This window comes from Protopterus annectens, chromosome 2.part0, assembly GCF_019279795.1.
Source record: "Protopterus annectens isolate FY-2018-M chromosome 2.part0, PAN1.0, whole genome shotgun sequence".
Taxonomy (NCBI): Eukaryota; Metazoa; Chordata; order Ceratodontiformes; family Protopteridae; genus Protopterus; species Protopterus annectens.
Genome location: NC_056728.1, coordinates 606,785,386 through 606,811,468, shown reverse-complemented (window position 1 = coordinate 606,811,468; position 26,083 = coordinate 606,785,386). Strand labels below are relative to the sequence as shown.

The 26,083-nt window shown below is 38.9% G+C and overlaps 1 protein-coding gene across 1 annotated transcript in view; it reads left to right on the top strand.

The window, feature by feature from the left end:
• The window catches only part of LOC122792759 (phospholipid-transporting ATPase ABCA1-like), a 2,266,772-nt gene that overhangs the window by 777,103 nt on the left and 1,463,586 nt on the right, over nucleotides 1-26,083 (top strand). Inside the window, exon 16 of the mRNA XM_044060333.1 lies at nucleotides 22,939-23,058. Coding sequence (XP_043916268.1) covers nucleotides 22,939-23,058 — 120 coding nt within the window. The remainder of the gene's footprint in view (nucleotides 1-22,938; nucleotides 23,059-26,083) is intronic.

Below are 26,083 nucleotides of genomic sequence, written 5' to 3'. Positions count from 1 at the left end.
AGCTCTTTCAAGTCCCCCTGTATAAAACCCGCTTTAGCGTGGCTTTGCGCGATTTTGCACATAGTGCAGCATCGGGCAGCGCCGCTTAATTGGGTTTAAACCATTCTTGGCTCCACAAAGTTTGCTCTTCACTTTTTCCCTTAGAACTGATCTAGTTCTCATAATAAACACCCTATTCCCACTCTAAAGCCTGGCACTTGCTCACTAAAGCAATTATATAAGTCAGCACTAAAAAATTAAAAGCACTACACCCTCACAAACTCCCCTTGAGTACTGTGTTCCCCATTGGCCCTTTTTTCAATTATAAAGGAATTCCCAATACTATTCTAGCATGTCCAAAGGTCAGTTGTCAATCTCCTCTCCGGTCCAGCTGGTGAATCTGGGAATCTTGAGCAATGTTACAACTGCCTCATGTACACAGACAACCCTCTCCTCCTCCCAACAAATTCCAACACATGTGAGAGATGCAACCATATAGCCAAACTGGAGGCTAAGCTCTCTCAACTCATTACTGGCGTAACCAGTCAGGAGGAGAAGGAAACCACACTCACTACAATTCCAGTCTCACATAGACCTACCATGACAGCAAACCAAACACATAAACACACAAAAACATACTCGGAGGCTCTAAATAAAAATCTGCCTAAGCAGCAGAGACCTCCAAAGCAAGCACCCAAGCAACCGCTACCCCAAAACAAAACACGTGCAACACATAGCTCACAAAGCCAGTGTGCCGAACAGTCACAGCCCTTAAGGCTAAACAACACACCTGATACACTTGTAATAGGTGACTCTATCGTCAGGCACACTGATGTCCCGCTCACCAGGCTGAACAAGGAGAAGGTCACGGTGAGCTGCCTGTCGGGCGCTAGGATCCGCCACATAACACAAGCACTCAGGTCACTCCAAGGCAAGTACAAATATGACTCAGTCATTGTCCATGCTGGTGTGAATGACCTGAGACGTACCTCCCTGGACTGCATGAAAACAGACATAGAGGAGCTCTCTGAACATGTAGCCCAGGCCGGTATGACCCTGACCTTGAGTAGCATCTTACCCTCACCAAGAATGATGCCACAATATGAAGACAAGATGATGAATTTCAACAACTGGCTTAGTATTGGTGTCATTCAAAGGGGATCCAATGCCTGTCTGTCTGGGATGACATGCTCGACAAGCCACGATGCTTCGCTAGGGATGGCTTGCACCTGTCACCCCTGGGCTTTTGGATATTGGCAAAGGCTCTTGCCACCCCCATAGTGCCTTTTTTAGGCAAGGCTCAAAAGACAAACCCACCTCCATAGGTATCACAAGGGATAAAAAACTAAGAGTAATGCTACTCGATGAAAGAAGTCTAAACCTCAAGATGCACGCACTCGAAACTCTCCTTAGCATGGAGAACATCGATATCTGTGCAGTAACAGAAACCTGATTTAAGGCTCCCAAGAGCACCCCAGCACTACCAGGTTATACCTCATACCATGTTTTTTGGCCCCAAAACTTGGACCGAACCACAAAAGGAGGGGGAGTATCAATATTCATCAAAGATACCCACACCTCCAGGTTGGTGGTACAGCACAAAGCATCAGAGACTATCCATGTGCAACTAACAGTGGGTAAAACTGCCTTCCAGTTTATAGCCTGCTACAGACCACTCTCCCAAACCCAGGAACCCCACTCAGCCTTCCTGAGAACACTGGAAAATATGAAGGTCTCTCCAAACACCATTATATTGGGCGACTTCAACTACCCTAACATAGACTGGGAGCATTACTCTAGCTCTAACACCCTAGCCCGAAGGTTCCTAGAATTTATAAACTCAAATGCTATGGAACAACTTGTTGCCACTCCCACAAGAGGGGAAAACATACTGGACCTGATCATCACCTACATGGGGACTCTATGCTCCAGACCAGAAGTGTATCCCTCACTGGTAAGATCAGACCATAAACTAATCTCACTAGATATTCACATCCCGACCCCAGCCCCTGCCCAGAAAACCACAGTGAAAAACTTCTCTAAAGCAAATTTCACACTCCTCAAAACCGAGGTGGAATCCTTCAAAGCCCCCAGGCCTGTGGAAAATACGGCCCAGACCGCAGAATCCTTTATAAACGCATTCTATGAACACCTTCAGGAATGCATGGATCATGCAATCCCAAATAAAACCAAGACCCAATCCTCCAAACTTAGATGTCCTGTCTGGTGGACCCCAGCCATAAACAAACTATACAATAGAAAGAGGAAGATACTACATGATAGAGCAAAATCCCAAAAAGGGAAGGCATCTCTGATCAGTATTAGCAAAAAACTATGGGCACTCATAAAATCGTCTAAGGCCAGCTTCAAGAGAAAAATTGCACAGGACACTAAGGATAATCACAAGGCTTTCTTTAGTTATGTTAGGAACCTGGGTGGGAATTCCCAGATATGCTCAGAATTAGTCCAAAATGACAAAAAATACACCAAACCCACAGACATTGCCAACATCCTAGCTGACAGGTTCAGCGCAAACTTCTCCCCCCCTTCCCCACCAAAAGGCAAATATCTATCCCAGCAGAGTGCTGCCCCCCTGACATCTCAGATGCTCAGGTAAGAGCCACCCTCTCCAAAGCAAAAAACACAGCATCAATGGGACCAGATGGTGTCCCAGGCTGCGTCCTACATGAACTCCAAGAAGAACTATACCCAAACATAAAACTACTGTTCAATCTCAGCCTTACTACAGGATATGTACCCAAAGAGTGGCGTACAGCAACAGTGGTCCCTCTCCACAAAGGTGGTGCCTCAATGGATCCTGGAAACTATCGCCCCATAAGCCTGACTAGCTTGGTCTGCAAAGCTATGGAAAGGATCATCATGGACCTCATAAATAAAGATATTGGGGACCTACAGACACTGGATCCTACCCAGTTCGGCTTTGTTAAGGGCAGATCCTGCCTCTTAAACTTGGTTGATTTCTTTGAAGCAGTCACCAAGGCCATTGACGAGGGGAAGGTGGTCCACACAGCCTACCTGGACCTTGCAAAAGCCTTCGATACAATACCCCACTTGGGCATTGTAGATAAGCTCACCAGCTTAAATATAAACCCCTATGTCACTAGATGGGTTGCAAACTGGCTCAAGGACAGAACCCACATGGTTAGAATTGCTGGAGCCATGTCAGACTCCAAAACAGTTACAAGTGGCATCCCACAAGGCTTAGTCCTGGGACCTCTCTTGTTCGGTTTATATTTCTCGGAGGTACAGGCTAACATGGAAGGACTGTGGCTGACCAAGTTTGCAGATGACTGCAAACTGGGCGCCATAATCGACTCTCCAGCCGACACAAGCATCCTACAAAAGGGCCTCATAGAAACAGACAACTGATGCCAGATCCATGGCCTCAAGCTAAACGCCAAAAAGTGTATAGTCATCCCCTTTGGCAAAAACAAAGTGCCCACAAATTACCACATAGGTGGTAATCCATTAAGTACGGAAGAAGTAATTAGGGACCTGGGGACCCAAGTTGATAGCAATCTCTCATTTGTCAACCTCGTGGCCAAAGTGGTTAGAAAAACATTTTATATAGCCCACCTAATTATGAAGGGATTCACATCTAGATCAGGGGAGGTCATCATGCCTCTTTACTCATCCCTCATCAGGCCCATAATTGAGTACAATGCCCCCTTTTGGGATGTACCTTACCAGACACCTGCAGCAACTGGACAGACCCCAAAAGTACCTCACCAAGAGGATCAAAGGGCTCAAACAGATGCCATATGCTGCCCGGTTAAAGAAACTCCAGCTCTACTCAGTGGCATACCGCCTGCTCAGAGGCGATCTGTGCCTGACGTATAAAGCCATGTCCAACCCGGAATTAATGGACATGCTGCATCTCAGAAAATCCAAATCCCATCGAGCTATGTGCTCGAGAGACTTGAACCTCAGCACTGAAATAAATAGGACATGCTGGAGGGACAGATTCATAACCCAGAGGCTCCCTTCACTCTGGAATAAAATCCCAGTCCAGGTTAGGCAGAGTCTCTCATTGACTCTCTTCAAGAGGAATCTTGATGAGTGGATGGGAGATAGTAGGTTTACCCCGGGTATCACTTATGTGTCACTGTTAGACAGAGGCACAGTATACTAACCTCGAAAAAGGGCATAGCAAAATTAATTTAAAATGGGTGGCGAAAGCCAAACACACTCTGGCTAGGCTTATAAATGCCCTAGGGCAGATAGCCTAGTATTAACCTATGAACCTATGAACCTATGAACTTTCTAACACATAATGGGAATCTTTGAACTTTATAGAAATAGAGCAGTCACAACAGTAAAGAAAGAGAATTAGAGAAATGTTTACAGCTGCTGGAAACTGAGTCAATAGCACAAAGAAACTCTGTCAAGTTGAAAGCCAAACATGGAGAGATATAGCCAACAGACACCTTTCATAGTGGATACCAACAATTCACTAGACCATAGGACATCAAAGGTTAATGGAAGGCATACACCCAGCACCTTCTGAATGAAGAAAACCCAGCAGAAGCTTTGCTGCCTCATGCACAGCCTATATTGAAAGAAGAAGAAGAATCCATCTTAGGAAAAAATGCAAAGATCACCAGGGAAGATGAATTTAGGGAAAATAGCAGGCTCAGAAGAAGTCACAGCAAATATGATCGCAATTATTGGTGTTGGGACAGAGGAAGGAAATGGTTCCTGAGGTTTCTTATAGTGGTATGGAAAGAAAGGTATATCCCAGATGACTGTAGAACAACCATTCTAGTTACAGTATATAAGAACAAAGGGAACATTCACAGCTCTCGGTGGTACAGGGGTATTATATTCCTGTCACACTGCACACAATGATATAGAGGGTGATTGCTAAAGAAATGCAAAAACCATTACAAACTGAGCTTGGAGATAAGCAGTTTGAATTCAGATCAGGATACATTACAGCTGATCCGACCCAATGTTTGCAGATGGACAGGTAATGAAGGAGCTAGAGATGAGGAGTCCAAATGAGCATTCCTTGTTTTGTAGAAAGCATATGACAAGGTCCTGTCAAAGCTGATTTAGGTAGCCTGATGTTCTGAAGTCTTGGAAACAATGATATAACTATTGCAAGCTATGTACACTGACCCTATGACTTAGGTAAGAGGTTGTGCATAAGGGTTCAGCTTTGTGCCCATTGCTGTCCATACTGGTGATGGACTATTTTTAGCAAATAAGAGAGATCAACAGAGATTCTGTATGCAGATGTTGTGACATTTCAAGCAGACTCTGAACAGGAACTTCAGTAAATTATATTGGTCTGGAATACAAAACAGAAGGCACATGGGATGGAAATGGGTACAAACACCCGTTTTGGCAGGAAATGCAGAAAAATCAAAAGAAGCTGAAAATAGAGATAGAAGGGAAAAAAGTGGAACAGGTTAACAGCTTCAACTATCAGGGAGGGGAGGCTGAGGAGAAGAGAAGTCTGAATGAAGAGGTCACAGCGATAATGAGAGGTGCTGCAACCATGTGACAGAGTATGCCAGAGGTAGTGAGTAACAGAAGAATGCCAAAGAAGTTGAAAAGTAATGTATACAAAACATTAGCACATCCAGTGCTTCTGTATGGTATAGACGTATGAGCAATGAAGGCAGAGCAGATGAGGTAGCTAATTGTGGGAGAGGCGAAGTGACACATGGTAGAGTGTCCACTGTAGGATAGATAAATAAATTACAACATCAGAACAGAAACCAAAGTAGCTCCAGTTGCAGAGATGGGCAAAGACAACAGATTACAATGGCTTGGGTGCATATACAGGAAAGTAGAAGGCAAAGTAGTAAAGAATAATTAGAAGAGACAGGAAGATGGACAAAACAGATGATGATGTCCAGCCAAGAGTTGGGCAGATTGTGTGACAGAAGGTCTGCAACAGTGAAGCATGACTGATGAAGAAGGTAAGAGAGTGGCACTATAATGAGAGAAGTGGCAACAACTGACAAGACACCCGAACCCAAAGTAGAAAATTTGGAAAATGTGAGTTGATTTTGATTATAAAAGTGCAATATAACAATTTAATTGTTAAAAGTATTGGAGACCTTTAATTAGCTCTATGTAAAACAAACAGCTCTGCAGCAGCAGAACACTTGCATAAAATTTACCTTATATACACATTTTCTTGAGTGTCTAACTGATTGAAAAAGGCACAATACTGGATCGTGAAGTAGTTTGCCATGTAAAAGAGCAGGTCTTTGAATCAAAGATGGATAAGCTTTTTGTGCTTTCATATTTCTTTGACGGATGTATTTTATTTAATTTTTTTTTGTTTTGTTTGTTTTGTGTGTATGTGAGTGTGTATATATGTGTGTGAATCTGTGATTTGATTTAAAGTGACATAATGATATGTAAATGTTAATGCTGTTTGGTATGCCTCAACAGATATATGGCATGTTGAACCGATGTTGTGTTCACATAGTCTGTAACATTGTAGGGATAATTGGGAGGAATGGGCTTCAGGTATATGTGGACTTTGCCCTTTCTCTGCAGTTGTGAGATTGTGCAGTTAGTATATGTAAGTAGCAGTGCATGGTGGATTCATAGTGGTCTGTTCCCTTTAAAAATCTTTGATTGCAGTCATTTTATTTTCATTTTTTTTCCATTGAATAGAGCATTTTCAAACATTTTATTTTGATTATTAGTGTTTTTGTCTGTTTGGCATTCATAATACAAACATGTATTTTGCCATAACCAGCTGTAGAGCCTCATTTGAATAGACTGTATTAGAATCATATATCTGTAAATTGATATGACCTCTAACTTTGACCTTGTGTTCTTCTGTGATACTTGGCGGATAGTGAAGTCCACTGCTCACAGCTGCAAGTGACTTTGATAGTAAACACATACTGAGTAACAACATGGTGAGAGCAGATGTTCGACATACAGTTCTTTTTTGGCAGATTATGTATGATTGACAAGGCATTTGTAATGGCATGATGTATAAGCGATCACATTAAGCAACAAGTGTTCATTATAACTATAAAGTATCATGGTTCAACCTGATGTGCATTGCCATACTTAGTTTCTGTGTTCCATCCACTGTGGCTTATAGATCACATGTAGTAGAGTTATAACATAACATAATATGGCATAACATACTGGTAGGTGCTTTACTGTAGCAAATGTGTCTTTAAGGTTCTGCTGCTTTTAGCATGGCAGCTGGTATAATTCACATTTATAAACTTCAAAAGTTGTACATCTCAGATTAACTGATTAAGTTGGCATTGCTTTAACTTGAACCCAAGGTTAGTTGATGACATCAGCTTGTAGGAGAAGTGATTTACCTCCATCTTTGCTGTGCCACAATGCTGTCCTATTGTTTAAAATCTAGTCTAGGAAAAACAATGTCAAATAACTGTGGATTGTAGCAGTGGTGGATGTAAGACCACATGAGAACTAGGACTGATACTCCAGTGAGCAAAATGGATACAGGTCTTTGTACTCAAGTCCTTGGCAATTTTTTTTTTCATCAGCCTTATAATTTATTTTATTCATGTCTGGATCTGTTGCTATTTTGTAAGATGTTGACAAGTAGATAAAAAAGATAACAATGTAGTAGGTATCCCATGACTGCCCCTTGCTATGAGAGGTACAATAATTCTCCTTTACTTGAAAATTCAAATATAGTAGTGAAAACATTAAAAGAACATAACATGCATGCTGAAATTAGTAATGTTTCATGTTACATTTTCTTTTATCAGTTTTTCTTAGTAATAACTGACTGTGTTTAGCAATTAAAAAGTACAATCTGTTGATGGTATCTGTGAGACAAAAAATATTCTGATAAGATAAAGGTGTTATTACAAAGTCATAAAAATGTTATAGTAGAAGTCAAAGTAAGAGGTGTTCAAGGACTAGATAGTATTATTTGCTGGTATGACTTGAGGGCATATATGCACATCTCAGATATGAGGGAAGTTACATCTTTTATTTTTGGATGGAAGAAGCTGCTTGCGTGGACAGCATTCTTTATTATTTCACCTCATACTAAGTGGAATGAGTACATGAAATACCATTTTGAAAGAGGCTGTAGGATAACATATAACGTCAAGGATGTGTGGGAGTGGTGTAAGATAGTTTGTTGTGAGAAAAGAGTCAACTCTTGAGTGAATACATTTTGTGTTGTATGAAACATGATTGAAATGAAAAGATTCTATTAGATTTAAGATTGTTTTATGCAAATGAAGTCTGAACTTTTTATATTTATTTTTTAAAAAGAAGTTTGTTTGTTTTTTCCAAACATCATTTTTACTGCACATTATTCTGAATATCAGAGTGAGGGAATGTGCTATTTACTTAACTAAATTAATTTATTTACTGGATACTCAACTAAGTATATTCTTGACTAATTCGGTTATATAATAAAACAATAATTATATATTTTAGAAGACATAAATTCCAAGGCATTTTTCAGTTCTGAAATATTATTGATAAATGAGTACAAACACTTGAACAGCAAGGTGTATGCAAACTCAGACTATGTATTCAAAGTTCGACAGTCTTTATCTTTAATGCAAAGAGCTAAACGTCAGGCTAATTAGCTAGTATTGATTTGAAGCTATATGTCATGCCTTGTAGAGTGAATCATTTTGCAAAAGAAGTGCTACATTAAATTTAAATATTTGAAAAGAATAAATAAATAAATATCTTTACTACAGAAGAGAAGGCAAAGACTGTTTGAAAGTTTGCACTTTTTCATGTGCATATCTAGATGCACACAATTTGTCAATATAAGGGAATCAAATAATATCCCTGTTCTACCCAAATGTTGCAGTTACCACTCCACTGTTCTCCTTTAACATGGGTAATCAGCTGTTACCTCAGTAACTCACTTTTTCTATCTTTCTTATGCCTTAATTGTTATGCTTTGAGAATGACCCTTTATAGATGCCCATTCAATCTAAATATACTCCCATAAAGTAAGACATCCTCACTTCCATCAGGAAGCTTGGCACATGTATTTAAAAACATTTCCAGCTCCTACCTCCAGGCTTTCATTCCATCTTGTTTCCCTCCTGAGAATCTTTACCAACTTTTGATACTCTAAATATTCTCCTCCGCTTATGGTTATACTGACAGCCTATGCAATCTCTCCTTATGCTTCTTCACATGGAATGTAGTTATTATCTTGGGTGACTCTCTCTGCACTGCTTTAGCAGTTGTACATTCTTCACTAAGTATAGCATCCCGAATGGCACAGGCAGTAAGAACTGATGTCCTGTTGGTTTTCCACTGACCTGTAGTACTACATCCTAGTGCCTTGGTTTATTTGCCCTGGTGATACAACCTACTGTTTTGCTGGCCTTGACTGTTTCTATTTTGCTGTCTTCATGATGGCTTTTTTCATGCCATGATTACACATAAAGTATTTTCCCATACCTCCTGATTTTTCCTGAATTCCCCAAACCAGTATATTTTCCTTGTTTAGCATGAGTGGTACCTTAAATTTGACATCACTGAACTTCATCTTTCACTTTTTTTTTGCCTAAGTTGGTAGCCTTCTTATGACCCTACACTGCTGCCCTTTTATGTCTATCCTCTACAAAGAAGGTGTACTGTTCTGTACTGTCTGTGGTTTGTCAGTTATGTACATAAAGTTTAGATGTACTAGGACTCACTGCTGTATGACTGTAAAACATTATCAGTGCACAGCTTTAAGAAACAAATGAGTTAACCTGTAAATCAAAAATGTGTTTCGTATAATCTGATTCATGCACGGCATCACAATTTGAAGTATGTACTGATGAAGGTGGTCAAATGCAAGGTTGGCCTTAGGTCAAGTGGTGCCCTAGGCAGAAGGGCTCCACAGCACCCCCCAGCACCACCCTGTGCCTCTATCCTGGTCTATCTAGTCCATTCAGATTGCTGGCAAGCACTTCTGCTAGAGTGGCACCCTAGGCGGCCACCTAGTTGGCCTATGCCTAAGCCCAGCTATGGTCAAGTGCAGTGGTAATGGTCTGATTCTTTCAGCCACATTGATATAAAAATGCTGCATAGTGGCAAAAATGAAGTAGACAACACATTGTTTCTGTGCAACTGCAATGAGTACATTGTGAAGAAGTAAAAACGTTAAGTTTTGCATGTATAAGAAAATAGTACACGGTACTAGAGCTGAATGAAAATAAGGTCTCTACTCTTTAATTTGAGTGTTACTTCAAATAAAACTACATTTTTTTCTGTCTGAGGACTAGAAACTTTAGATCCAGAAATTCAGTTTATTTGATTTGAGAAGCATATAGTGCAGGGGAAGAAATCCTAAGTGTCTGTAATGCATGAAAGAAAGAATATTACTGTGACAAGCTAATCATTTCAAAATTACTATGAGCCAGGAAAGAGCCGATCTGCCATTTACCCACCATCTGTTGAGCTGTATGTCACTCAGCTAGAGACTAAAGCTAACGATTGTGATTTTAGTAAGTTGCATGATTCATTAGTGCAAGATAAAGCCAAGTATGGTATCTGAAATGCTTAGGATGAGGTGCTGTGATGCCTTAGGTGAATAGCTGTTTACTCCAGATGCCCAGACATTTCAGTACTTTTATTATAGTTTTTAATGTGTACTATGGTAAGGTGCAAGTCAAAGATGTTAAGGCTGGATAAGAAACATTACATTATATTGTGAAAATTTAATTTGGTTACCAGGAATTATCCAGCTGTAGGATGAGATAACTAGCCTGCATGAACTGATAGTGGATTTACGTGATTGCCAAAATGTTATGGCTTTGCAGCCTGCTCAGCAACAGGATTGTACCAAACTGTTATCTTGTGTAAATCACTTTTGGTAATAGATGAGATGGATGAAAAATCAAGAAAAGATAACAGGTGCTGTTCATGATTGCAAGACCTCTACATTATTTGCCATGATTTTAGGGTCAGAAACTATCTTGTTTCAGCTAAAAACACACTCCACATTATAGAAGTGTAAAACCAAAAACTAAAAACTGTACAAGCATAGTCACTTTACAAACAAAAAAATAAGCCTTTTATTATAACATTGATTTTGTTTATGGAAAGGTAGTTTTCTTTGGTTCCAGACAGGATCCAAAATTTGCACCTGTAAGCTGGCAGAGCACATTAGGTAGGAGGATTTAGTAATACAGTATGACCAACGTACTTAATGTGTATATTATACTCCTGCTGCACTAAACTGTAGTTATTGAGGAGGACAGAAGAGTTAATGACTCCTGGGCATCTTTGCTGATGTTTCACTCTAGTTCTAGAAGTTCACTTTGCAGTCTTGTGTCTTTATGTTGTGCATCTGCCTCCAAGGTTGCATAGCACTTAAAGGTTACTGTTTTCCAGGTGTAACATCCTTATTTCTCAGCATTGACTTTTAGCTGCTAACTGTGACCCATGCTGATAGCTTTTTCTCTCTAAAAGCTTTCCCCTGTATCCCTACTATCCTTATTTTCTTATCAGCTGAAAAGAAGATGATCTTGTTTGCTCTGTTCCATGTGATATTTGTGAAAAATACATTGAAGGTCACATGATCCAGGATTAACTCCTGTAGTACTTCATAACTTATCTCAATTTCACCTCCATTCCTAGCTGCCTTAAATATCCCCCACTGTAGCCACCATTTTAAATACTATAAATACTATAAATTCTACTCCAAAACCATTCAATCTGCTTACCAACCCCTTGAGTAGAACAAAAGGTGCAGGTTATTCTCTAGTTGGTCTGAATCTACTTTTGTCATGACTCTGTTCAAGAGCTTTGCCTTCATTTGGCAGAAATATTTTGCTGCAGACTTGACTGTTTTTGTCCTGAAAGTTGTTACTCTCTAAGCTTCTGCCAAGTCTTTTTTCTCATAATTTTTATATGATAGTCCCCCCTACTCAGTACATACTCGAAGGTAAATAGTTCTGTGGGTTACTTTTTGTTCCCCCTTGTAAATGCTCACCATTCTTTGAGTTGGCCAAAGGTCTTTTGATCAGTGCCATTTGTTCGTCTATTAACAGTCAACACTGTTTTTTAAGTATTATAGGAGCACTGACATCTGGTCCCTGTGCCTGTCCCTTCTGAGTATCAGTAATCCATTCTCTATATTCTTCTGGTTAATAATCGTACCAGTTAAGCTCTCACCCACTTCTGTCTACTTTGTATCATACAAGGACTCTCCCCTCACTTTGATTTAGTTCCTTTAGTTTAGCCTTTTTCATTAATTTGTTCATTTTTTTCTTGCCTTCCTCTGTTACACTATCTATCAAAAGAGGATGTTTCACCTTCCATTTTATGCCAGTTAGAATACTTCCCATCCTTTCTCTTTCTAACCAGAATAACTTGTATTTCACATACTTAATGTTCGTGATTGCATACCTCTCCTAACCCATTCTACTTCTTATAAATCATCCCTTCTTATGTTATTGTTTCATCCACCTCTACCATCAGCGTAATGGGAATTCCTTATTTTTTTCTTTTAATTATTTCACATTGCCTCCATAGGCTACTGTTAATTCTCTCTCTCAAGGTCAGTTTAGTTCTTCAGTTGTTTTCAAGTCTCTCATGCCATTAGATACTATCTCCCTGATTTTTCAGGAGTTTGGTATATTACTATATGCTATAATTTGGGTTTTTAGTTTTGTCACCTTTTTCCAGTTGTACATAATAATGCAGAGTGGCCACTGTTCTTGGGTAGTTACTAGTTATACAGCCTTGAGTCCATTAGGAGCTCAGCCTAATTTCCAAATTGCCCCAGAGCACAACCTGCTTAAATGACTTGCTTCAAGTCACACAAAAGGCAAATGGAGGTTGAGGGTTTCAAACCTTGGACATCAGGAAGTAGCTCATTAACAGCTCATGGTCTTAATCCTCTTGCACTAACTGCCAGACTTATATTAGTCAGTATGTTTGACAGTATGTTCTCACTTTTACTCCCGGTAGTTCATCTCCTCTGCATAGTGCTCTGACAGGAATCCTTCCTTTCATGATATTTTCTTGCATACGCTTTGGAAAACCTTTTCCTTTTCATAATCTCAGCTCTTGCATTTTTATTCTCAGATCAAGGTTTTGGAACACTCTGGAATACTTCTGGAGACTGACATATACCATTATTATAAATCTTTTCTTACTTCTACTTTCCTTATTCTCTCCTTCACCAAATCATATTCGCATGAAACTTAAAGCAGCATATAGATAGTCTTTATCTGTGGATTCTCAGTCCTTTTAAAGTAGAAACAGATGCACTTCTTACATGGCTTATATCTGCTTGCCTTACCCTGTCATTCCTCCTACAAGCGCTACCTTTACTAGGACCCTCCTCATGTCTTTCTCTGTTCCTTCCATCTTTGAATATATCACAGTCATCCTGTCTTTCCTGTAATCATTTCTTTTTTCTGACTGAGGTCAGCTTTTTTCTTTTTCCCATTACTAGGCACTGTGTCTTCTCCATTTCTGTTGTTTTTTTTTTTGTGTGTGCGTTTTTTAACCAGGCAAATTAACTGATACAAGATCCCTTTCAGCCATTCCTTAGGCCAGATGCAAAAGCAAGTGAATATAGAAAAGTGTATAAACAACATTAAAGACCCAACTGTCCATATTTTCAAGCCTAATTTATGATGTCCCTATTTTGTTGAGGTATGTCCCTATTTTCAGACTTGATTTACCCCTTCACACAATTTTCTGAATCCCCCTCATCACATGTGATTTCTGGAGATGTCTTTTACATGTGGACGGATTTTTAAGCATTTTGTGAAATTCTGGAAAAGTGCTATTTTTTCTTAGTTTTTCTGGCAAATAATTCCATGTTCTGGAGGCTGAATTAGAAAATGCATTTTCATCTATATCTAACTGATAGGCAGAACTATGCATAAGTAAGACACGCTGATTGTTTAGAAAATAATCAGAAGAGAGAAATATTAATAGATATAGATATAGCGTTAATCAGAGTGAACACTCTTTTTTTCTTTAAACTAAACATAAAGACCATGTACAAACAAGTCCAAACAAAAGCTGGCTCAGGTGGATTGACAGTAAAACTACAATTTATTGAACTTTAAAAAACACAAAATAAAAAAGATTAGCACTTTTGTCACTTCTTATGAACTTCATCAGATAATCCTATACATGTTTGTCCTGTTTAAATACACTCAAAAGCAACCCCGTTGGCCAAGCCACACACACACACACACACACACACACACACACACACACACACACACACACACACACACACACACACACACACACTCCATTAAAGCAGCACATTCCTTTTATCCAATAATAACCATACAAAAATATCTAAAATATATAAATATAGCATATAAAATACATAACACCAATACAGGAACACACAACTCATATCTAATAAGAGGCCTAAAAATCTAAATAGCCAATTAAAGGGCTTTAGAAATACTTAATTATTTATAAATTCTTGAAGGTTTATAGGTTCATAGGTTCATAGGTTGGTACTAGGCTATTGGCCCTAGGGCCTATACAAGCCTAGCCATAACAATTCCCTGGCTATTTCTTCCCACAGTACTTACTTCCCTGGAACCCTGTCTAGCAGGGTGACTGACGAGATCCCCAGGGTGAATTTCCTATCTCCCATCCAATCATCAAGGTTTCTTTTGAAGAGGGCCAAAGAGGTGCTCTGCTTGACATGTATGGGCAGTCTATTGCAGAGTCTGGGGAGTCTCTGGGTCAGGAACCTATCCCTCCAGCATGTTGTGTTCATTGTGATGATGAGGTTTAGATCCCTGGAGCATGTGTCTCTGTGGGATTGGGATTTCTTTAAGTGTAGCATGTCCAACAGCTCTGGGTTTGAAATGGCCTTGTATGTTAAGCAGAGAACGCCTCTGAGTAGATGATATGCGACAGCGTATAGGTGTAGTTTTTTTAGATGGTCAGCATAGGGCATCTGCTTTAGGCCTGTGATTCTTTTAGTGAGGTATTTCTGCAGCCTTTCCAGTTGTTGCAGATGTCTTGAGAGGTACATACCAAACGGGGCATTGCATTCTATAATGGGTCTAATGAGTGACGAGTACAGTGGGACAATGATTTCCTTTTTTTTGGATGAAAAGCCCTTAGTGATGAGGTGTGCCACATAGAAGGATTTCCTGACTGTTGTGGCGATGTGGTTATCGAAGGTGAGACCACTGTCCACCTGTGTCCCTAAGTCTCTTATCACACTTTTGCTGTTTAGTGTACTGCCACCTATGTGGTAATTCACGGGTACATGTTTTTTTCCCAAAGGGGATAACTATATATTTCTTGGCATTAAGCTTGAGCCTATGGTTCTGGAACCAAGCATCTGTTTCTGTAAGACCCTTTTGTAGAATATCCACATAATTTGGGGATTCAATAATGGCTCCCAGTTTGCAGTCATCTTTGAACTTTGTTAGCCAGAGTCCCTTAGTGTTGGCCTGTACTTCAGAGAAGCAAATGCCAAACAAGAGCGGTCCCAGGACTGAACCCTGAGGTACTCCACTTGTCACTTGTCTGGAGCTGGATTTGGAGTCAGCTACTTTTTCAGTGTGGGTTCTGTCAGTAAGCCAGTTGGGAGCCCATCGAGTGACGTAGGGATTAATGCCCAGCTTTGTAAGTTTATCTAGGATTCCAGAGTGGGGGATGGTGTCGAAGGTCTTAGTGAGGTCCACATAGGCTGTGTGGACCACCTTACTCTTGTCCACATCTCTGGAGATTGATTCGAAGAAGTCAATCAGGATCAGGAGACAAGATCGGCCCTTCACGAACCCAAACTGCATGGGGTCTCAGTGTTTGAAGGTTGCCAATGTCTTCATTTATAAGTTCCATAATAATACGTTCAATGGCCTTGCAGATCAGGCTCAACAGACTGATGGGGCAGTAGTTCCTGGGATCCAAGTTGGATTTCCCCCCCTTGTGCAGTGGGATAACTTTAGCTGTGTGCCACTCAGTGGGCATGAAGCCTGAGGTGAGGCTATGATTAAACATGACACTTAGGTGAGGTGCCAGTTCATTTTGTAGTTCATGTAGTACACAACCTGGGATGTCGTCTGGTCCCATGGTTGCTGTAGTCTTAGCTTTGGAGAGTGCGTTTTTTACCTGTGTGGCCGTTATTACCGGAGTTTGGCAATCTTTCGGTATTGAGATGGGCCCTTTAGGGGGTGAGATGGGGGTGAAGTTTGCACTGAATTGATCTGCCAGGATATTGACAATATCCTTGGGATCAGTATATTTAATGTCATTCTGTTGTAGGTCAGAGTCAATCTGAGCATTGCCATTTAGATTCTTGACATAGCTATACAATGCCTTGTGGTTGTCTTTGGAATCTTTGGCAATTTTGTTTTCATAACTAGCTTTGGAGGATTTTATGAGGGATCTCAGTTTCTTACTGAGGCTGGTAAGGGAGTTTTTTGCATCCTGGGATTTTTCTCTTTTCTGCAACAGTTTCTTCTTTTTGTTGTAAAGTTTGTTTATGGCAAGGGACCAGCAGACTGGCTTCCTTTTTTGGAGGAGAGTGTCTTGGTTCTATTGGGAATGGCACAATTCATGCACAAGTGGATGTGCTTGTACAGTGCCTTAGTGTAGGATTCAGCAGTCAAACTTTCAGCTCCTGTCTGTATGGGTGTCATGAAGTTTATCACTTCTGACTTGAGTAGCATGAAGTTGGCTTTGGAGAAGTTTTTACTGAGGTTTCCTTACTGGGGAGTGGGGGTGGGATGTGGATGTCAAGGGTGATTAGTTTATGGGCAGACCTGACCAATGAGGGGGTGACCATATGTGTGGAGCACTGATTTACCATGTTGGTAATGACCACGTTTAAGATATTGGAGCCCCTGGTGGAACCATAGATTAGTTGATCCAGGGAGTTGGAATTTATGAATTCCAAGAACCATTGGGCAAAGGTGTTGGCACACAAGTAGTTTTCCCAGTTAATGGCAGGGTAGTTGAAATGACCCAGTATTATGGTGTTTGGTTGTATCTTAATATTTTTCAGTATGTTTAGACAGGTGTAGTGAAAATCTTGGGGCATGGTGGGGGATCTGTAACAAGTTACAATTTGGATTGCAGTGTTACCTAGTGTTAGTTTCACCTGGAGAATTTCAGACGCATTGTGTTGGGCAACTAGCCTGGTGTTGTGAATATCCTTGGTGAATATGAATACTCTTCCACCTTTAGTGTTTTGGTCCTGGTTTGGTGGCCAAAAAGTGTGGTAAGAGTTGTAGCCTGGTATTGCAGGGGTGTGCTCTGGAGCCTTGAACCAGGTTTCAGTTACTGCACAGATATTGATGTTCTCCATTTTTAGGAGTGCCTCAAGAGAGTGCATTTTGAGGTTTAGACTTTTAGGAATGAGTAGCATTACCTTCAGATTTTGCATGCTTGTACCTGTTGTGGTGGTGTTGTCCTTTGAACTTTGCCTAAAAAAGGTGCTATAGGGGTGGCAAGAGCCTTAGCCAGTAACCTGAATCCCAGGGGCAACAGATACAGACCATCTCTGGCAAAGCATTGTGGTCTGTCAATCATGTTGTCCCAGGCAGACAGATACTGGATCCCCTTTGAATGACACCAGAAGCTTAGCCAATTGTTGAAGTCAATCATTTTGTCCTTATACGGTGGTATCATTCTGGGTGAAGGCAGGATGCTACTCAGGTCTAGGGTCATACCTGCCTGGGTCACATGATCTGAGAGCTCTTCCATGTCTCTTTTCATGTAGTCCAGGGAGGTACACCTCTAGTCATTCACTCCAACATGGACAATGACAGAGTCATATTTGTACTTGTTGTTGAGTGGCTTGAGTGCATGTGTTATGTGGTGGATCCTGGCACCTGACAGGCAGCTGACTGTAATTTTCTCCTTGTTCAGTCTGGTGATTGTAATTGTTAAATACTTAAGCCTACAGCAACTGATATTCCCAGACAGTCTTCCATCCAAGTGCTAACCAACGCAGATCCTGTTTAGCTTCCAAGATGAAATGAGAAAAAGTACAATCAAGTTAGTCTGGTTACTGGTTGCATGAAATAGATAAATATGTACATATAATCCATATACTTCTTAAGGTCATGGTATATAAATACAAATATAAATAAGTGTAAAATTAGTTAAAATAAAAATTAAATAAAATTATTCCTTTTATTGGTTCAGTGCTTTAAGTTTTAAAATACAAGTAATAGAAATATATTCATTGCGTCCAGGCCATTTACTAGCATCCAATACCATTTGATATGACATTTCCTTCTTCTCCACTAGTAGGCTACTAGTTCCACCCCTATAGCCTAAATTGACCTGGTCAATAACTGCATACTTAAAAATGATCTCCTGAAAAATCAAACATGTTTAACAAGGGCATTTATTATAATGCATTTTTTGATATTATACTCATGTTTGTAAACACGTTCTTTCACTTTGCGGGCTGTCTTCCCTACATTAAAACAGGCGCACTCTTTACATTGAGCCAAATGGACTACCCCCTTAGATTCACAATTAAAATTTCCAAGTATCTTAAATTGGTTGCCATGAATCATAAAGTCTTTCCCTTCCTCAACACATTTACAAAAATGACAACTACTACATTTATTCAAGCCCTTATAAAATTTACTTTTACTTACAGCATATTCCTTCCTTTCCAAAATAGATTTCAAATTTTTCACTCTGCGATAAACCACAACAGGTTGTTGCCCTATTTTAACTCAGAATAAATTGTTCTCCATTAAAATGACACAGTTCTTATTAAGAATCCATTCCAAGGTTTGGATGCCACTAAAATACATAGTAATAAAACTGGTTTCATAACTGTTCTCAGCACCACTCACCCATTCCTCAGCAATATCCCCCACACCTGTACCAGGTGATGGAGGTAGTCCAATACTGCTGGATTCAATATTTGGATGAGATACCACTCCATTTCTTTCCACTCCTAGGATAGCTTTAAAATATCCATGTTCCCTCTAAGTAATAACTTCAGTTAAAAATTCGTTTAAGATCTCCCTGGAATAGCCTGTACCCTAAAACATCACCATTGTATGCCATTGCTTATACAATGTTATTTATATATTTATAGATATAAATATATATATATATATATATATATATATATATATATATATATATATAAATATATATATATATATATATATATATATATATATATATATATATATATATATATATATATGAGTCTGTGTGCACAAAGACACACACACACTCACGCACACATACACACACACACACACACACACACACACACACACACACACACACACACACACACACATATATATATATTATATATATATATATATATATATATTAGTAAATTAATGGTGTCTTTTTCTGATTGCAATATGCTTATTTTATAATCGTTCAAGAAATTATATAGTGCAGTACCATATTTTCGTTTCTCACTGATATTCAGTTTTGGAATTAGCCTTGACAATCTGAAGTTGCCACGCAGAGTGGTGCTTACAGGCATAGGCATTTGATAGAAATGGCTCACGCATTGACACAGTTATTAAGTAGAAGCTAACAATATGAAGTCTGTAAGATGAAGGATACAGTAACATTTTTTCAAGCCTTTCAGAATAGTTCAAGTTTTCTAATTCTTTGATTTTTCTAGTAAGAAAGCCATGTTCTTTTTTATGTGTTTCAGGTGGCTTGTTGTTTCCATTTGTGATCTACATCTGTGTCCCCTTTCTGCTAGCATGGTGACCAGCTTCTCTGCAAGCTGAATAATGTTCCTTCCACCTGCCCTACACCACAGTGCACTATTTTCTGCCTGCACTAGGCTGTACTTGCTGGAAGAAGAACACACTGCACAATAGCTATAGTCAGTGCCTTAATTGCAGAAATGTTCTTTGGACTGCAATTCTGAAATGCCCTTATGTTCCTCTGACTACCACTGCCCTATAGCTATTCCTCTTCGTATGTGTCACTTACCTATACTTTGCCAATTTACCAATTTACCCAGGAGATTACTTTTTCCTAATGATTCAGACCTCTGTCTACTTCTGGGAAAGGTACAGTAAACTCTTGGTTAACTGGAACTCAAGCAACCGGCAAACAAATACCGAAGAAATACAGTACAATTTTCATGTCTTGCACTTTCTGTATTCCCCCGGAGAAACATACCTCGTGTTTTTAGAGTTTTAGAGTTTTAAAAAGGAAGATAGGAATAAATTCCATCTGTCCCCAATCTGGACAGAAGTCAAAACAAACAAATAGTATAAGGTACAGGATTAGCCAGGCCTATTGTTAATAGTAACTCTCAAGCAACCAGAAACTACAGTTATCCGGCATCTACCAATCCATGAGTGCCTGTTAACTGAAAGTTTACTGTATTGATATGTATCTCTGTAGAAGTCATTTCTTCCTCCAACAGGTTGTTAGCTCTTGTTGTCTTCTTAGGCAAGGCCTGCTGCTGTAACACATGATGTGACTTCAGAAGAAAGTGGCAAAGATATTAGAAAGAAAACAAGTCTTTGGAGAGCACAGAAGTGCCAGATTTAATTTCAAGTCATTTGTGATAAAAACTCTAATGTGCTGTACAAGCACTAATGCGCTATGTTATTTGTTTGCTTTGTTATGATGCAATATGTTGAGTGTTCAGATTTTTCTGTAATACAGTGATCTTTCTGTTGGTATAGTTAAGTAGGTGGAGCATGGTGCATATCAAAGGGCGAAGGGGCACTTTCACTCCATGCAAAAATGATTTCATAGTGAAACAGCTGATTTTGATAAGCACTGCTTCATTGTCAAGTCAAAATTTACTGATTGCTACTTCTTAATGTCATTTAATAATGTATCACATTTTAGACAAGGTGTTATTCACACCAGTTGGAGAGTCTGTCATTTCATACTTCAGAATGCTCACTCAACTCTTTCCTCTGTATTCAAAGGTGAGCATGTTACCAGAGACAAAAATCATGTTATTTCTATGTGAATCAAACTGCCAGCAAACGACAACAGAAAACAACAGCACCGGTGAGCTGGATCACCAAAACGGATGCACAATAAATGAAATCCGAATGTAAAAAGTAACAAACTTCTTTAATGGGCCGTGGTTATATAACAAACATTGAGCGTTTTCATCCACTGCATGTGGACTTCTTCAGAATACCATTTTACAAAATACACAAAGTATTTAAAAACTTTTTGGCGCCAAACTCCACCTTGTTACCATTTGTAATTTAAAGTAACACTCCTTCTAAATAAAAACATGTATACTCAGTAAGGCTATTGGACCTGTACTAGTGAAATCTGAAAACATAAAAACATACTTAAAATATCTTATTTCCTAATCCTTATATTTATATATATTATAGTATGTTCTGAATAAGATATACAAATATATCTAAGGTGTATATAAATTAACACACTGTTATAAATTCCTAATATAGATGTTATGCACCACTATAAAATAATACTGTGTGTCGATTCACCATATACTGCTTTGGTACAGAAGCTTACTATACATAGTTATTGGTGATCATAGTAAATAATTGATACTAACGTAATTCTAATATTGGTTTAATAGATATGAAGTCATTAAGTCCTGGTGTCCTTCCTGTATCTGTTATAATTTGCCATATTGTTTCTTTCTTATTCAGTAATGCTCTAAAATTACCCCCTCTCAAATCCATTTTTAACTGGTCTATAATACCAAATTTGAACTAGTGAGTTTCTCCCCTATCAAAAATATGCCTACTTAATGCATTGTTCATGTCCTTGGTCCTTATACAGTACAAATGGTCATAGATCCACTTTTTGAATTGGTGTTCTGTTTTTCCTATATAAAAACTGGCGAATGACATGCATTTGGCTAAATATATAATGTTTTTGGTGTTACAATTTTGTTACTTTTTACATTCGGATTTCATTTATTGTGCATCCATTTTGGTGATCCAGCTCACCGATGCTGTTGTTTTCTATTTCTATGTGAATACGTATATATATATATATATATATATATATATATATATATATATATATATATATATGTATGCCTACATAAATGTGTATCTGTGGAACTGTATAAATACAGGTTGACCCAGAGGTCATTTTAATCCAGGCTGTTTCATCCCAATGTAATACCATGGAAATGCTAGTCAATAGCCAAGACTGCATTTAGTAATGACTGCCCATGTCCAGGAGGATTGTGGACATTATCCCTGGTAAGAATTTATGGTGCCCCATCCACTCATCCAGGTTCCTCTTGAACAGTGTTATTGAGGTGATCTGTTTCGCATGGATTGGTAGCCTGTTGGAGAGTCTGTCAATTCATTCTCCAGAATGCTCACTCATCTCTGGCAGCTGGTGAGATGAAGAAGGTAGAAGTGTAGTTCTGAACAGAGAGAGATGGTGACACACACCATGTAAAAAAATGAAAAAGAGTATCGATGATGATTAAAAATATATAAATATTATTATAGCTATTTGTAATTTCTGATCATTTTAGATTCTATCTAAAATGATCACTCATTTTTCTGTTTGCTGTTTGAAGTGTTCAGTATTTGAGGAAATAATCATAAATAGGGAGATAGATATATAGACAGAGATATAAACACATACACATGCGTGCACACACACACACACACACACACACACACACACAAACACACACACACACACACACACACAAGCACACACATGCACACGCACACGCACACACACACACACACACGCACACACGCACACACGCGCACACACACACACACATAGACACACACGCACACATGCAGACATACACACACACACACACACACACACACACACACACACACACACACACACACACACACTCACACACACACACCCGCACACCGCATTAAATCCAATGAAGGTGCTATGTCTCAGAGTAACTGAAATATTTGCAGACTGGTTCTAGTACACTGGATAAGAAATTTTAAATGTAACTAGATTTCAATATAGATTCATAAATATGTGAAAAGTAGCATTTGTTTTTTAATATCGTAAAATTGTTTGTATTCCCAGGTCAGTATGGAATTCCAAAGCCGTGGTATTTCCCTTTTACTTGTGCTTACTGGTGTGGAGCATCAGTTAAACCTGATGATGTGGACATTGCAAAGCAGGAGATACAAAATCAGAACAATGGTATGAGATTCAAATAATTTGTTCAACATGCACTTTTTTTAGTAAATTATAGTTTATAAAAATATCCTCAGTCCTCTTATTAAGGAAGTATCATAACTGCTCTGTCATTGGATTATGATAGTCTTTTTTTCTTGAATAGTTTTCTTGATTAAGTAAATATAAGCAATTTTTTTAATAATATGGGGTCTGGTGAGGTAGTCCACAAACTATATTGTTGAACTGCATGAATACATTTTGCACACTATGTTTAGTATGCTATTATTTATTGTTGTGATTCATAGACATGGATTACAGTAAAGGACTATGGCATGCTGAACACTGTCAGCATTATGAATGGCATATGTGTGTCCATATTACACAGTGTGGTGCCATGTACATTGATACTCCAGATGAGGTAGACACTGATTAGACCCAGAGCAGCTACTTAGTGAGGTAAATGTAAGGTTAATCTAATTAAAAAAAAAATCTTATTTAGTAAGATTAGTGGTGTAGATGGGATGAGCACTATGTTGTGTTAATGAGAGGACCTGGTATTGCAAAGTTCCTACTCACATGAGCATGACGATGGCACTGTGTATGTGTACGTTAGGGGCAGTGAGTAATTATGTGGCTCTTACAGCGGAGATGCTTGCACCAGAGAAAACTGCACTGCCCACAAGGTTTTTCTGCTGCACAAATGCTTTTGTTTTTACTCACTGCTAATTTGCTGCATTCATGGTGGTGAAGTACATCAGCAGTGAAATGGGACTTGTGTAGTCACAAGCACTCCAACACCTATAAGTACAGAGGTTCAAGTCCCATGAGTTACTTTTCTGATACATTTGATATAGTATTTGTGAATAACATTTGTAGCTGTAGTCATTTGTATTTGCACTCCATGCATGGATTACTAAGGCTTTGCAAAGGAAAAAAAATATGCAGAGGGTTTTATTCTACTATTGCGGTGGTGGTGCTGCGGTAGCATTGTCACCTCACAGTAAGACATTGTCCTGTTCGATTCTCAGCTATAGCGTCTTCTGTGTGGAGACATGTGTGAATAGGCGTACCTTTGTTGAAGGTTGTGCGTCAGGGCTGGCAACTCGGTATGTAAAAATCTGCTGCCAATCATTAGCGGATCGGAGTTTCGCTGTGACGACCCCTAACCAGGAAAAGCCAAAAGATACAACAACATGTACCCTATTATATAAATTTTTGTTCTATAATCTACCACCTCAATCCCAGGGCACAAAATATTAAAAAATGGTGCCAGCGTCAGTATGATTCTATGCATTACTACAAAGGAGGTGTTTTGCAGTACCATATATGTTTAAAATTCAGACTGCAGAAGATTATAAGGTGGACAACCATTGCAAGTTTGCTCATTTATTTATTTACTTACCTATCTATTTGTTTTGAATAACAATAAATACATTTTTGGTTCAAGTCTGAAGTTTGTGAAGAAACCTTTGCGCATTATTAGATTACTAGATTCTTGTTTATAGACTTCAGAACATATGTATGTATGTGAGAATATGTGTTTGGGACCACATGGCTGAACTGCAGTTCAGCTTCAGGTTATACATGGGTGCTACACATTTATTGTGGACAAAGAGAATCATTCATCATTTTGTCCTCAGCTGCAATAACCTTATGCTGGGGGGGGGGGGGTAGTGTCCATTGTCCTCAAGACCCTAGTGACAGCAGGCAGTATGGCACAATGCCATAGCAGAATGTCTGGTGGGTAAGTTATTGGTAGAGACAATGCACTTTACAATTAACAATGAATGTATTAAAGTTGCAGGGAAAGAAGTGAGTATTATACTTGGTGTATAGTATGTGCTTATGTCATTTCAATGTGTGAAGCTGTGCAACAGCATGGAGGAAATCTTGTTGTAACTCATAATTCTGCTCCAGTATCGGCTTTAGTAGATGGCCTGTAGATACAATTGCTTTTCAAAGGGGGAGTAACATGCATCCCCCCTGAGCATGGATTCTCTAAAGGCATATGCCATTTTTATCCCTTCTGCATGTATGTATAAAAGGAAGATGACCAGATAGCCATCACAGTAACACGTTCATCCACCGGTTACACACTGCAGTTTCTCTCGAGTACTGTTTATATTGTCTATATTATATATTATATAAAGTATTATCATCAAGTCACCAATCGTAAGTCAAATATTATGTGTTCAAGACATAGAGGGCAAGAAATTAAAATGTTCAAAACAATAAATTTAAAACACCCTCTAACAACTGTACTGTATTATACAAGGAATATAATTTAATACAATCAGGAAGTTGTATCATACAACGCATGTATGTCTTGTGTGCAAGGGACCTATCATTTGAAAACAGCCCAAAGTTAATCTTTATACTAGCCAAATGTATTTTCTTTAGATGTGGATTTCAATGCTGTTTCAATGAATGTGAGTTTCAAGGACAGAGAAGGTTTAATGCTAAGTCTATTTTCATTGTGAGACTGCATTGCTTTGTTTAGCAGATGTCTTAGTGTTTGTGCTGTAACATGCAAAATAAAACCTTCAAATGAAATCCAAATCATCATAGAAGTAAAGCAGTATGCACTTTACAGTGTTTATGGTAAATGGGGTGAAATAGCCAAGTAATGGGACATTGGAATGGCTGCAGGGGGGAGGCTCCATTCGACCATGATTTTTTGAGGGGGAAGGGCGGCAAACTCAAAGACTCAAAGGCTGAACTATACCTCTCAACTGTCCAGTGTTTCACAGAATGAATAGATTTTTGCTTCTTATTTTTGGTTTGTTTCTCATAACATGTGTGGTTTTCTGGCAAATCATTTAGGAATTAAGTCACTAAATAATGACAGACAGAGTGTCAGAAATCATAACCTTCAGAAAAATGCATGCTAAAGCAAGGCCTGTTATTCTATCAACTAAGTTTATACAAGAGCAAATTTTAAGACTGTCTGTATGTTCCCACAATATATTTGGCCTTTTCCAGATTTCCTGCATTAACAGGTTGAGAGGTACGTGCAAATAAATTGCTTTATAGAATTAGGCATATCCAA